Source organism: Trichosurus vulpecula, chromosome 4 (genome assembly GCF_011100635.1).
Source record: "Trichosurus vulpecula isolate mTriVul1 chromosome 4, mTriVul1.pri, whole genome shotgun sequence".
NCBI lineage: Eukaryota > Metazoa > Chordata > Mammalia > Diprotodontia > Phalangeridae > Trichosurus > Trichosurus vulpecula.
Window position 1 is genome coordinate 274,959,684 of NC_050576.1, and position 15,131 is coordinate 274,974,814.

At 39.1% G+C, this 15,131-nt stretch overlaps 1 protein-coding gene across 3 annotated transcripts in view; it reads left to right on the top strand.

Annotated features, from left to right (window-relative positions):
- Nucleotides 1-15,131, top strand: part of DOCK10 (dedicator of cytokinesis 10) — a gene marked incomplete at its 3' end in the record, with an annotated part of 192,013 nt that overhangs the window by 93,613 nt on the left and 83,269 nt on the right. For all 3 annotated transcript variants that reach the window (XM_036755279.1, XM_036755281.1, XM_036755280.1), the window contains 7 exon segments: nucleotides 3,316-3,499; nucleotides 6,525-6,610; nucleotides 7,079-7,162; nucleotides 7,296-7,451; nucleotides 10,508-10,729; nucleotides 11,087-11,209; nucleotides 12,283-12,365. In XM_036755279.1, coding sequence (XP_036611174.1) covers nucleotides 3,316-3,499; nucleotides 6,525-6,610; nucleotides 7,079-7,162; nucleotides 7,296-7,451; nucleotides 10,508-10,729; nucleotides 11,087-11,209; nucleotides 12,283-12,365 — 938 coding nt within the window.

Below are 15,131 nucleotides of genomic sequence, written 5' to 3' on the forward strand. Positions count from 1 at the left end.
ATAGCTTCTTGAAAGCTGTTCTCCAACACAGCAGTATCCTCTTCCATTCAAATCTACTGTCACTCCATAGAATGAGAGCAGAGATCTGCCTGATGCCAAAAATTAGGATCACTCAGTAGTTTATCATTATTTTTGTTTTTAGTTTGGGGAGGGGTATGTATATTTTTCTGGCAGTAGGGGAAGGATGATTAATAGTTAGTAACAGATCATCTGGCCACAGGTCCACAATAATACTCATTGTTTGGCATTTAGATTTCTTAACAATATAGTTCCAACTTATTTTGCCAGATTGATTCGACATCAATTTTCCCCACATATTATATGCTCCAGTCTAATTGAAATACTTTCTGTTCCCACTTCAGGACTTTCCATCTCCTCCGAAGGTTTTAATCTGGGATCTATGAACTTTTACTTTTAATATTTCAATGTTTTACTATTTCAATTTTAGTATTTCAATCACCACATACCAGTATCATTGGTTTCTTCATAATCCTGTGTATTTTATTTTATGCATTTAAGAAACATTCTGAGAAGAGCTCTGTATCTTTTATCAGATGGAACAAAGGGGCAATGATACGAAAAGTTAAGAACCTGTGATCCTCAATGCATGCCTTCATGTAAACTATCCCCTTCAGAGGCATCACTCCCTCCTCACCTACCCCCTTTAAAATCCTTAGCTGCCTTCAGGTCTCAGCTGGAGGATGACCTTTCTGTGAGGGCTTTCTTCATCCCCTCTTGTCTTAAGCCGCGCACCCCCCAGACTACTTTGTATGTATATTTCTATTCTTATCTGTGAACCTATTGTTTTCCCCAGTAGAACATAAGCTCCTTGAAGACAAAACTGGCTTATTTTTTTTCCTTTGTATCTCCAGCCCATAGCAGAAGGTCTAGCACATAGTACATTAATACTTGTTTGTTAAATGGAGTTAAACTGAATAGAATTGAAGTGAACTCCCTGGAGTGATCTTTTCAGTTCATCTGCTAACCTTTACACTTCACTGCCCTACTTTAATGAAGGCTTCCATAGTATAGTATAGGCCTGGCTGTAATAAGAGTTCATGTTTGCACTGTGACAATATGTGTGTATGTGTATATGTATACACATACACATACACATAGATATACATTTATATATATACACACATATATATAAACACAAAATGGGTGTAATTATATTTTGACTCCTTCACAGGGCTGCTATGAGGATAAAATGATTGTATATATATAATTTTAATAAATATATAAATATTATATATGTTTAAATTTTACATAAAATTTCTATATGAAATTATACATGTGTATACATATGTATAACTTATTTGATCCTCACAATACCTCTGTGAAGTAAATTGTCAAAATATAATTATACCTGTTTTTCAGAGAAGGTAAGTGACTTGGTCGAGGTTACACAATTATGTTAATATATACAAAATCTTATTTGATCCTCATTAATAGCCCTGTGAAGTAAATAGTCAAAATATAATTATATCCATTTTACAGACAAGCTAAATGACTTGGTTGAGGTTACATGGTTATTCAGGAGCAGGCCAGGGTCTCCAACAGTATTCTCAACTCCAAATCCAAACATTTCTGCTTAGCTATTTCATTTTACACTTACACCAAGGAAGAATGGACGTAAATTACCTATCCATGCTAGGAGAGAGCATATGACTATCCCTAGCCTTATCACCTAAGAATGAATGCAGAATTGGATTCCTGATATACATACACATATTTTAGAGTTCTTGAGATCATTAACTTTGCCTTGTCTCTTTAGCCATAGCAAATTACTGACTAGGAGTTGCAGAAAATTCAGCCATCTCCAAAGCATAACTGAAAAGAACTAGATTTGAATTCGAAGGATGTAGATTTCAATCTCTCCTCTGCCATTAGTAGTTCTATGATCTTGAACAAGATACTTAACCTCCGTAGACCTGTTTCCTTATCTATAAGGGAGAAAAAAAGAAGATTAAACTGGAAGACCTTTAAATCTACAATTATATGAATTAGATTATAATACCTCTGAAAAGACAACTGGTGATATAAAATATTCGAGAGAGGGGTGACTTTTCTTAGCAGAAGTGCTACTTCTTTCTCAAAGATCCAACCTGAAAAGGTGTCACCTCCTGTAGAACCTTACAAAGGTCCTAAAGTTAAATATCAGTAAACTCCTGACATTAACTAGGTGGTGTAGTAGATAAAGTGCCGGATTTGCAGTAAAGACAACCTGAATTTTGAATCCTGCCAAAGACACGTACCAGCTGTGACATTCAAGGACTCGCTAGACACCTCTCAGCCTCAGTTTCCTCATCTGTAAAATGGAGATAATAATAGGACATAACTCACAGAGCTGTTGTTGGGATCCAATGAGATAATGCATGCAAAGCAATTTACATGCCCTTGGCAAACCTCAAGCTTCTACATAAATGTCAGTTATTATTATTATTGATATCAATATTGTTATTTGTTCCTATTGATAATATGCAAATTATCTGGAAATCAGAGATAAGTTGGAAGGTCCCAAAATTTGAAATTTAAAATTTCCCGGGGCCCCCAGCTATGTGCAAACTTGAAAGATCCAAAAGTTTGAAATTTAAAATTTTACAGAACCCCCCAGCTGTGTTGCAAAGCATACCACAAGGTTTCTCTGACCTCCAAAAAGTAGTAAGTGAAAACACTGTACCTCCAGCAGTAAGTGAGGCAGAGAAATCAATTTTGATCCACTCATCCATTCATTTAGATCCTAATGGAATGGGTCACCATTTTTTTTTTAATGCTAACAGTAGCGGATTTAAGTAAACCATATAATCAATATGCCTAGCATGTAAAGTGGCATAAAAGATATCCTCAAGGACATGTATGAAAGGAAGAAGGAATGAGCTGATCACAGAATGAGAATAAAGGATGAGAGAAGGACAAAGCAAGGGCTACAATGATACTTATGAAATATTAAAAGAACCAAAGCATTGAATGGCTCCACGATAGTATATTTATGTTAAGACACAAATGACACTGTTGGACAATATCAGAAGGTATGGATGGGTTTGACATCTACAGGGGTAGAAAGAATACATGATGTGATCACGGATTCATACCATAGTGCCCAATGAAATGGGACACTGAAGGTCATGGAGACACCAACTGCTCTATACTTTTCTATTTGAAGGGTCTCATAATTCTGCTACTTAGCTATTTGCCATTGTGTGAAAAACTCACGGATAAATTCTTTTTTCTCTCTCTCTTAGAGATGCCTTTGTTCCATGCTTCATAGGGCAATTATTGAAACCTTCCTTTTCTCTCCCCTTGATACTGCAGAATAACAGACTAAGAAAATACGCCTTTGAATTGAAAATGAATGACCTGACATATTTTGTGCTGGCGGCTGAAACAGAGCTGGATATGGATGAATGGATTCACACTCTCAACAAAATCCTCCAGATAAATCCTGAGGGGCCCCTTCAGGAAAGAAAGAGTGCAGACCTCACAGATCTCAGGCTGGGTGAGAAACAGATGTGCTACCATTTCTTCTCATACCAAAAGGAGACTCCTTCTTTGGGGTCAGTTAGGCCATTTAAGCTGCACCAGCTCAAATAGCTTTCTGCCTCTAACCCATCCATCCCAGAGGTATCCATTTCTGTAAATCATCCCCCAAATCTTTACATTGACTTAATAATGGTGGTGACTGCAAATGAGCATTTTTTCCAGTTGATTGGCAATAGTTTGAGATACTATTTCAACAGAAGTTGTTGGGAGTCACCTATTGCAAACACTTCAAACATTATTTCTGAAACCCGTTAATGGATCATGACATTTTTCAGACGACACATCACATTTTATGGCCTGACATTGAAATCAAGTAATAGAACTCCATCAGGTTGATTTTTTTAAGGCCTTGATAATGCAAATGTGCATAAATTCATGGGTAGCAATGCAAATGGGTAGCAATACAGCAGATAGAGCCTTGGTTGTGGAGACAAGAAAAACTGAGTCCCCATCTGAACTCAGAATCTCACTAGCCACGTGATGCTAGGCAAGGCATTTAACCATTCAATGCCTCAAATCCCTCATCTATAAAATAGGGTTACTAATAGCACCTTCCCTCAAGTCTGTTAAGATCAGATGAGATGTTTGTTAAAGGTTTTACAAATTTTAAAGCATTACCTAAGTACTAGTGACTATCAGAGTGCTGGGCCTGGAGTCAGGAAGACCTGACTTCAAATCCAGCCTCAGACACTTATAAGCTATGTGACCCTGGGCAAAGTCACTTAACTCTGTTTGCCTCAGTTTCCTCATCTGTAAAATGAGCTGGAGAAGCAAATGGCAAACCACTCCAGTATCTTCGCCAAGAAGGTCATAGAGTCAGACTTTACTGAACGAGATGATTAATATTATAAAATATGTTTAATGAAAATGAATCCTCTAGTTAGAAATTTTTCTGATTTTTCTTCCAAATCTGTTGTCCCTTGGTGCTCTCCTGTCTGGTCAGCTTAATCTCCTTTGCTTGTTCTGGTGCATGTTTTGCCCAAAGACTCCTTCCCAGGCCCTCTTCTCCTTTTCTCTTATACTATCTCACTTGATGACCTCAAGGGCTCCCAAGGCTTCCATTATCTCCCCTACACAGATGATTCCCAGATATACCCGGTCTTAACCTCTCATCTCTACTACAGCTACACCTCACCAGCTGCCTTTAGGGACATTTCCAGCTAGATATCCCATGTGTATCTCAAACTCAATGCAACCCAAACAGAACTAATTCTCTTTTCTGCAAACTCTCTAACATCTCAAACAGGCCTATTTCTGTCAGAGGCACCACCATCCTGCCTGTTTCCAAGATCATATCACGTTACATACATCATATTCTCTACTCGTTATCCTCAGTCACCACATATATCTAATCTGTTGCCAAGTCTTGTTTCTACTTCCCCAATATGGGCCCTTCCCTCCACTCACAAAGACACCTCTCTTGTTCAGACCTTCATCACCTCATTTCCTGGGCTATTATAATAGCCTTCTGATTGGTCTCGTCTGATTGCCTCATGTGAGGAGAGGGGCAAAGGGGAAGGACAGGGGAATAACCACTTATGTAGCACTATGTAGGTTCCAGGCACTTTTTACAAATATTCTCTCATTTGATCTTCACAGACTACCTGTGAGATGGACGCTATTATTATCCCCATTTTACAGTTGAGGAAACTGAGACAAAGAAAGATTAAGTGACTCATGCAGCATCGCACAGCTTACAAGTGTCTTAGGTAGGATTTCAACTCAGGTCTTCCTGATCCCTAGTCTAGTAGTCTGTATCCATTGTACCTTGCAGTCTGATAGAGGGGAGAAGAGAACTTAAGCTCATTTGTACCTCTTGCCTGAATGAGAAGAGGAAATCTCAGATTCATAGAACCTACTTCTTTCCTCCTTCCTCATACACAGATGTTTCAGATTGCTTCTGTTCCCTTTTCTAACATAGCCAAGGCTGAAGAGGAAAGAGACTATTTTGTTGACAGTGTCAACATAAGGTGTGCTGGTTTCAAACAGGGTCCATGCCCAGACCTAAACTGAATGATTCAAACCATAGGGGAGTGGATTTGATAACCACCTCGAAACACAAAGATCTCTGATAGCCTGTCCTGCAGCACAGGATCAGTGGGGTTAGAGGGTGACCCCACTGTGGTGGTGGTGACTCTGAACAGAGGGCAAATCTAAGTGTTGGGGCCAAGTACAAAATCTAACAAATGGCAGCCTGGGAGATGAGAATCATAGAATCAGAGGTCTAGGGCTGGAAGCTACCCTGGTGGGTGGCAATTCCAAGACCTTCATTGTATAGGTCAGGGGACATAGGCCCATAGATTGTGATGTAAGGGGAAGAGGCGAGACACAATAAACTTATTAACCCAGAGCAGGGTCTGAGACCGAATGAGTGTACCCAGTCTGCAGTTCTAACCTGGGTGATGTGTACTTTAGTGCTAACATTGATGATTGGTTTTCCTGGTGAGCTAAATGCTCTCAGAAAAACCAGGGTAGACTTACATGAACTAATGCGAAGTGAAAAGAGTAGAACCAAGAGGATGTTGTACACAGTAACAGCAATATTGTGGGATAATTAGCTGTGAATGACATAGCTTTTTTCAACAGTACAGTGATCCAAGACAACTCTGAAGGACTTATGATGAAAAATGCTATTCATTCCCAGAAAAAAGAATGATGGTATCTGAATATAGACCAAAGCATACTTTTTTTTTTTTTACTTTATCTTTCTTGAGTTGTTGGGGTTATTTTTGGTCTATGTTTTCTTTTACAATATGAGTAATATGGAAATATGTTTTGCATGGCTACACATGTATAACCTCTATCAAATTGCTTGCCTTCTCAATGAGAGCGGTGGGGAGGGAGGAAGGAAGGAAGAGAATTTAGAACTCAAAACTTTAAAAACAAATGTTAAAAATAGTTTTTACATGTAGCTGAGGAAAATAAAATACTACTAATAAATAATTTTTTAAATGATTTGTTTTCTCATGTGTCTTTTCAAGATTCTCTGGAAAATCCTATGACTTGTGAATGCACATCAGAGGAAACAGATTCTTCAGAGAACAACTTGCATCCAGAATTTGCAAAAGTAATTAACTGAGGGTATGGGGCAGGGAGAGGAAGATAATTATGCCAAGAAGGGTTTTTAGTCATGTTTACTCCTATATCTAACCTCAGGAAATTGATTTTACTTCTTTTTCTCCATCTTTAGAATGGGTAGTTTGAGTTGGATGGTCTTTAAGCTTCCTTCAAGATCTATCTTTCTATGATTTTATAAAAGATCTTTAATCTTTAACATAAGGTTTATATGGAGATATTCCCCACCAAAAAAATTCCAGTATTCCCAAATGCATTTCAACAACTGAACACGCCCAAGTTAAAAAATGGAAACAAAAAAGTTTTCCAAGATTTGACCCAAGAATGGAAGCAAGCATGTCAATGGGGAAATTACTTCTTTTGGGGCCAAGGGGAAAGAGAGGGCTCGGGAGAAGGTCACAAGTATCTGACAGTCTGTTCATGAATATTTGTTTGGTTTTGTTTTGTTTTGTTTTCACAGTACCTCACAGAAACAGAAGAAACTGTTAAAATGTCTCGAAACATGGAGAGGCTAAATCTATTCTCTCTGGATCCAGACATAGATGTAAGTTAGACTTTACTGCACTTAACAAACATGAGTCTATAAAATCAAAGATTATCATTTAGATTGAGAATGTAGAAGTGGATGACAGGTGAGTCAATTTTTCAAATTCTTTTTTGTTGTTGTTGTTATTAAGGCCTTAAAACTTCAGAGAAAGGATCTTTTGGAAACAGAATCCATGATCAGGCCATTCGAAGAAAAGGCAGCCAAGAGATTTATGATTGTTTGTAAATCTCTCAACTTAAATCTTCAGGGATGCGTCACTGAGAATGAAAATGATCCATTGACTAATGTAAGTTGGTCTTGGTTATTTCGTCTATTGATATGTCGACCCTGAATTGGCCTTCCTAACTCCAGATGCAATCATGATTAACTAATGCCCTGTTGTCCCTGATTATTATGCTTCTTCTCAGGATGGGCTTAATAATCTCAAGAGTTTCTAGCCCCCCACACTGGGAAATAGCGGCTAGCAAGTCCCTATATGTAATCTCTAGCCGGAAAAATATTCCTCATTGCTCCAACACAATGCATCAAAGGAAAAAGGTGTGTTTCTAGCTGTTTCTAGTTATTTGGCACATATCCTCTTCCTTCAGATTCAGTCTCTCTCTATGCGTGGAACTTTCTTGTTTATATTCTGATACTGGGTGGACGTATGAGTGTGTGTGTGAGAGACTGAAGGCAAAAGGAAAAGGGAGTGACAAGAATGAGATAGATAGATAGTATCGTGGAAACAATGAGAGATAGTGGAGGACAGAAGGGTCTGGCATGCTATCTGGTCCATGAGGTCATGAAGAGTCAGACGCAACTGAACAACTGAGCAGCAACAACAGCATGAGTATGTGTGTGCATGTGTGTGTACATATGTAGCACTTGAGGACCTAGAGGGCCGTATGTGGCCTTGAGACTGCAGGTTCCCCACCCCTGACCTAGGCAGCTAGGTGGCATAGTGGATAGAGTGCCAGGCCTGGAATTAGAAAGACTCACCTTCCTGAGTTCAAATCTGGCCTCAGACACCCAGTAGGCAAACAGAGGTAGGTGACTTGCCCAGGGTCACACAGCTAGTAAGTGTCTGAGGCCAGATTTGAACTCAGGTCTTTTTAACTCTAGGTCCATCGCTGTATTCACTGCTCCAAGTGTAGTGCTTGTGCCATTATACCAGGTATGCATTTAGTCATGTTGTACATGGTAGGCATTTTTTATCTTTAGAATCCCATATCTAGCATACATTTATGTTCCAATGCATCTATGATTTCATCCATGTGGGTATATACCCTCCAACAGTTCAGATTGCAACTCATCTATATCCTTCTTATTCTGTGTGACTCCTGTCCATGTCATCCCAACAGTCTCCCACGGTGGTATCCGTCCCATGAGCTGGAGGCCATCGTCTTTGTGTCTTAACTTGAGTGCTGAAAGAGCACATAGCCTACACATACATTTTTCCCCATTCTCACTACATGATTGGCCCACCCCTCCATTTTGTCAGGCATTTTTGTGATTCTATCTTTCATACTATTTTCTGCATAGAATCTGTAGCTGGTAATGGGCCGTGTCCTGCTTACATCCACCCTGCAGCTTTCCATTGTCCTTTGGATGACCTCCAGTTTTGGTTTCTTGGGAGATCATGGTATTTTGTGATGTGCAACCATAGAGTATCTATTTATGTCCCTGCAAAAATGATCTAGCCAGCTTGTTGTTTTGATCTTCATCCTAAGTGAGGCTGAAGCTGCCAGAAATGAAGATGTGGTTAGACTATATCTGTAGCTCCTAAAATTGGGTCTGGGGGCTCTTGGGAGTCTGCTCTGGTTTACAAAAAGGACTTAGGGAACTTCCAAGGACTCTGAGGGAAAGGAAACAAAGGTGGGCAAATGGTTTTGAGGGAGCAAGGGGAAGAGTGAGTACCATTTTTAAGGCCAAACCCTGCCTATGGGACAAGAGCAGGAACGGCTTAGAAACTGAAAAGGGTCAAGGAGTCAACAAAATGTCATCTAAAAATATGTATTGAATCTAAGGCCCCATGCTATATGCTGAGCAGCATACAGAAAGCAAAGATTTAGACCTGAAAGGTCTCCTTAGTGGTAGTCAAAGTCTACCTCCTCCTTCAACAGCTGCAGAAACAGGACCAGTTAAGAGAAAGGCAGGTAATAAGTGGCAAGGCTGGAGTTTGTGCCCATGTCCTCTGATTTGAAACACAGTCGCACCAGAGTTAGAATCCTGCTTCAGACACTTACTGGCTATGGAACTACCCTCTCTGCCTCTATTTTCTTAACTATAAAATTGGGGACTAAGGTCTCATCCCTCTCTAAATCTGAGATCCAAATATTATTAAACTCATTTTATAGAAGAGGCAACTGAGTCTTTAGGTTGTCCAGTAACATGTGTGTAGTGATATCTTGACCCTACATTTAGCACTTTTTTTTCCCATTACACCAAACTGTTTGACCATAGCCCTGAGATAGGCAACCTGAAGGAGCAGCTGGGTGAAGCAGTGGATAGAGCTCTGGGCCCTAGAGTCAGGAAGATCTGAGTTCAAATCTGGCTTCAGACACTTACTAGCTGTGTGACCTCGGACTAGTCACTTAACCTCTCTTAGCCTCAGTTTCTTCATCTGTAAAATGTGGATAACAATAGCATCTGTCTCCCATGAGATAATAACTGTTAAATGCTTAGCACAGTACATGGCATATATTAAGCGTTACATTAATGTTAGCTACTAGCTAACAAGGCCATGGTCTCCCACTGCATCCTGGGCCATCTCCAGTCATCCTGATGAATATCTGGTCACTGGACCCAGATGGTTCTGGAGGAGAAAATGAGGTTGGTGACCTTGCATAGCCCTCCCTCATTCAAATCAAAGTCAAATGCAAGTCATGTCATCATCTCTCTGATATCGTAGGCCTCTTCAAAAACAAAGGACAAACACATTAGCTATTATTATTCTTCCAATTTTCCTAGAGTACCTTATCTTGATAGCCCCATTGCTTCATTCATATAACATTCTGCTTAGAATTATGGTTGTCCAGATAAAAGTTATACCTGTCCTAGTGAACTGTAAGCTCCTTAAGAGCAGGGACTGTATTGTTTTTCATCTTTCCCAAACACTGAGAGCAGTGCCTTATGTATATAGTAAGTGCTTAATAAAATTTTATTAAATGAATCTTTCTGCCAAGAGAAAGAATTCTCAAGATCACACTAGGTCAAAATTTTTCCTGAGTTTTTGTTAAATAAAGCATTGTGTCTCTAATTTCACTGTTGTCTTCCCCATGTGACATCCTGCTCCTATAGGCAACTTTGCATGTCCAGGTGGGGAATGTTTATTAACTATCTGGTCTTTCATTTTGCTTCCAGATTGAACCTTTCTTTGTGAGCTTGGCCCTTTATGATACCAGAGACTACAGAAAGATTTCTGCAGATTTTAATGTGGATCTGAACCATACGCTTGTTCGACAGATGGTTTCAGGTGCTTCAGTGGCCTTGGAAAATGGCAACATTGACACAGTTAGCCCCAGACAGTCAGAAGAACCACACGTCAAGGGATTTCCTGAAGAATGGCTGAAGTATCCAAAGCAGGTCACCATTTTGTTTCCCCTTGATTATCCAGGAGACTTTTGTAACTCTGTTCTTTTTTTTTCTTTTTTTTTTTGGGGGGGGGAGCGGTGGGCAGGGCAATTAGGGTTAAGCGACTTGCCCAAGGTCACACAGCTAGTAAGTGTATCAAATGTCTGAGGCCAGATTTGAACTCAGGTCCTCCTGACTCCAGGGCCGGTGCTCTACTCACTTTATAGCTCTATTTTTACCAACAAATGAGATTCTTTGGGGGTACCAAACAAGGATGTCATGAAGTTTCAATTCTAAGTGGAACTTTGCAAACAACTTCATTAGCATGTGGGTACTTATTAATAATGTTCCTTGATTTTATTCATATAGGCTATATTTTCTGTAAGTAACCCACACTCTGACATTGTTTTGGTGGCCAAGATTGAGAAAGTGCTTATGGGAAATATCGCCAGTGGTGCTGAACCTTATATTAAAAATCCAGACTCCAACAAGGTAATTAACAAAGTTTCTTAAACATTTCTTCCATTTTTTTTTCATTAAAAGAAATGACAAGAAAACCAAACATTCATTGGTCAGTCATCAAATCTGAACAGCCAATTTAGAAAAATATTCCATTAGTGAAATATTCATGAAGATTAAAAAATAATGTATTTTGCATGGGAAAGTTATTATAGAGCAACTGGATTTGAGTGCATGGGGAATTTTCCATTTGGGTAATGTTTAATATTTTAATAATACTCCCTTCAGTATGAATTACAACAATAAAGAATAAAGTTATTGTGTAAGCCAAGGCTATGAATTTGAGAAATCTTTACATTCTAGAGTCAAGAAGGTTTTTCCTAATTAGTAGAAATCCAGTGTTGGAAGGAAAGATATTGCCCATGGGATCCACGAGTGAGAGGGAGGGAGTATGGAGGGGACACCATTTGATCCACAGGATAACTGAATCCATGGGGTAGAAAAGCACTTATAACTAACTTTTATTATACTAATAAGTGGCTGAATTTGAAAGCAAAAAAAAATGCCTTTGGGATAAAATATTTACTCCTCCATTTAACTTTTAAAGCCCTTCACAATGGAGCTTCAAGTCTTTTTTCCAGTCTCTTGTCACTCCATTTCGCATACTCTTCAAGTCAGCCAGACTGTCCTTGCTTTGTTCCACCTCCTTGTCTTTGCTTTAGTCCATTCCCCATGCCTGAAAAGCATTCCCTCCTTACTTTGTCCCATTCTTCCTTTAAAAGACAAAGTTCAAGCCCCACCTTCTGCACAAAGCCTTTCCTGAACCTGTAAGTGCTAGTGTTGCCCCTCCCGAGCACCTTGTTTTAACTATTGTATATTTTTTTGTATTATTTTGAATATGCTTATATGTGCTTGGTGACCCCTCCCATATGGTAATCTTAGCTCCTCTTGAGTAGGGAGTGTTTCATTCTTTATATTTGTATCTCTAGAACCCAAAACAGTACCTGGTCCATAGAAAACATCTGAGAAATACTTGATTGATTAATCGTAATTTTCCATATACAAGTTGCTAGATGCTCATCGCTAATTTGTTTTCCTCTTTTTAGTATGTGCAGAAGATATTAAAGTCAAATAGGCAGTTCTGCAGCAAGTTGGGGAAATACCACATGCCATTTGCTTGGGCAGTGAGGTATGTTAACTATTTTATTTGCATAATTTCACCCAATAACTGGATAATGAAATTATAAAATCTTCTCTGTGGCATAATAGAAGGAGGCAACTAGGTGGTATAGTGGCTAGAGCACTGGGCCGGGAGTCAGGAAAACCTGAGTTCAAATCCAGCTCCACCCGTTTACTAGCCATGTGACTTTAAGCAAGATATTTCTCCTCTATTGTCTTAGTTTCTTCATCTGTAAAAATAATGATAGTAATACCACCTACCCCCCAGGGTTGTTGTGAAAATCAAATAATATAATGTTTGTAAAATTATTTGCAAACCATAAAGTACTATATAAATGCTACCCATTATTATTAAGATTTCTGAACTTGAAGTCTCCTGGAGTCATTAGTTTCCACTTGCCCAATTCAAATTTTTAAGGATTTTTTTTTCATTGAACTTTTATACCTCTTTTTCCATTTGGCTAATTCTGCTTCTTTTAAGGAGTTCTTTTCTTCAGTGGAATTTTGTGCCTCCTTTTCTTATTAGCCTATTCTGCTTTTATAAGGGGTTCTTTTCTTCAGTGATTTTTTTTTTGTGCCTCTTTTTACCATTAGGCCAATTCTGTTCTTTAAGGTGTTAATTTTCTTCCATATTTTTTGTGACTGTTTTACCAAGCTGTTAATTTTCTTTCCATAATTTCTTTGTATCACTGTCATTTCTTTTCTCAATGTTTGCCCCACCACTCTCTCTCTTTCTTTAACTCTTCTAGGAATTCTTGTTGGACTTGTGTTCAATCAGCATTTTTCTTTGAGGCTTTGCTTGTAGGTATTTTCACATTATTGTCTTCTGAGTTTGTGTCTTAGTCTTCCCTGCCACCATACTTACTTTTTATGGTCAAATTATTTTGTGTTGTTTATTCACTTCTCCACCCTATTTCCTGACTTTGAACTTTTTGTTAAAGTTGGGCTCTGCTTACCTGGGAGTGGGGAAACACTATAACTTCAGGCTTTTTCATGCTTTTGTTTTCAGAAATAGTTCTGGGATTTTACCAATTTTGTGTGCTTCCAAGGTGATGTGATCCAAGGAGAGGTGTGGTCACTGATGTCCTGGTGTGTTCTCTGGTCTTTACGCAAGAAGAACCCCTACTCCCCCGCAGTCACAAAGGCCAGCACTTTTCTTGGTCCTGGAATTGTGGCCAGGACCTCTATTCTCCTGCAGCTATAAATGTTTATGCTCCTTTCTGCCTCAGAACTGCAAGCAGGGCTCCTGTTCCCTTGTGACCAACCAGAAACATTTCTCTCTACCCTAGAAGTATGACCAAGAATTGTGTATAGGTTACCAATCAATGCTAGCCGCACCCAGTGCCAGCAAAGGGTCTCCTGTAATCTCTTTCTGACCAGTTGTCTGACCCCCTTACTGTCTCTGGGCTGAGTGTTCCCAAAGCTGCTGCCGCCACTGTCAAAGCCACCTCCAGAGCCTACAGTTGGTACTACAGACCTCTCCAGCCAGCCTGCTAAGTTGTCTTAGGTTGGAAAAATGTGTCGCTCTGATCTTTTTTTGTTTCTGTTGCTCCAAAATTTGATTTGAGAAGTTATTCTAAAGTTGTTTGGAGTGGACTGTTTGGGGTGCTCTCCTAAGTGAGCTTATACTGCTTGTACTCTGCCATCTTGACCAGGTAGCCCAATTATGCTCATTTTTTAAAAAAATGAATTCAACAAACATTTACCTAACATACACATGCTGTAGGGAAATATCAAGACAAAAATGAAATAGCCTTTACCCTCAAGGAATTTGTAGTCTATTTGACAACATTTGCTGCCATATTCCTCCACAGGTTAATTGCCTAGTTCTGCTGATTGAGATAATACTTTGTAGGTTGGACCTTCCTATCAATATTTGAAGGAAAGGACTTTATAGATCATCTCATCATGGGATCCTGGATTAAGAGCTAGAAAGGATCTTGGTGTTCAATAAGCATAATGCTCTCATCGTGCAGATAAGAAAATTAAAATTAAGTGACTTGCCCAGGGCCCTATGGCTAGCTACTGTCTAAGGCAAGATTAAAACTCAGATTTTTTTGACTCCAAATCCAAAGTTCTATTTACTACCTATCTGCCAACTAGTCTAATCTCACTTTACAAAGGAGGAAAGTGAAGCCCAAAGACATTAAGTAATTTATCTAAAGTCACATGGATGAAGGAGAAGAACTTCAGGAGGAAAACTTAGTTTCAAGCCCAGGTTTGGGGAGGCCAAATCCAGGACCTTTCCACTCCACCTTTTCACAGTTCACTTTGTCTTATACTGAATTGTGCATGTGTCAAATTTTGTTTGCTATATTTTAAATTCTTTGAAGACAGGTCCCCTCTCATCTTCATATTCCTGGTGCCCAGGGCAGTGTCTTACCCATAGCAGATATTTAATAAGTGTTTGTTGAATTGAATTGGATCGCTATCACACACTTTTTGAGTAGAGAACAGTCTGGATCAATAATAGGGATATTCTTTCCCAATTATAGGGTCTTTTCAGAAGAGTAAAGAGCAGGTGGCACCTCCGCCTGATTTATAAAATAGTCAGATGCAGGAAGATTACCATTATACCTGTATTTTTTCTTCATGGAAGCCAATGTAATTTCTAAGATAAATGGAAAAATAGAACCTACCACTTGACTAGGCCACCTTTGTGGAGAAGTTCTGTGACATACATTTCAAACCTGGAATATCAATGAGATCGTATGAGGGGAAAATGAGGTCAAGTCTGAGTCCATAAAAGAGACCATAAGAAGATTTGGTGGCAGAC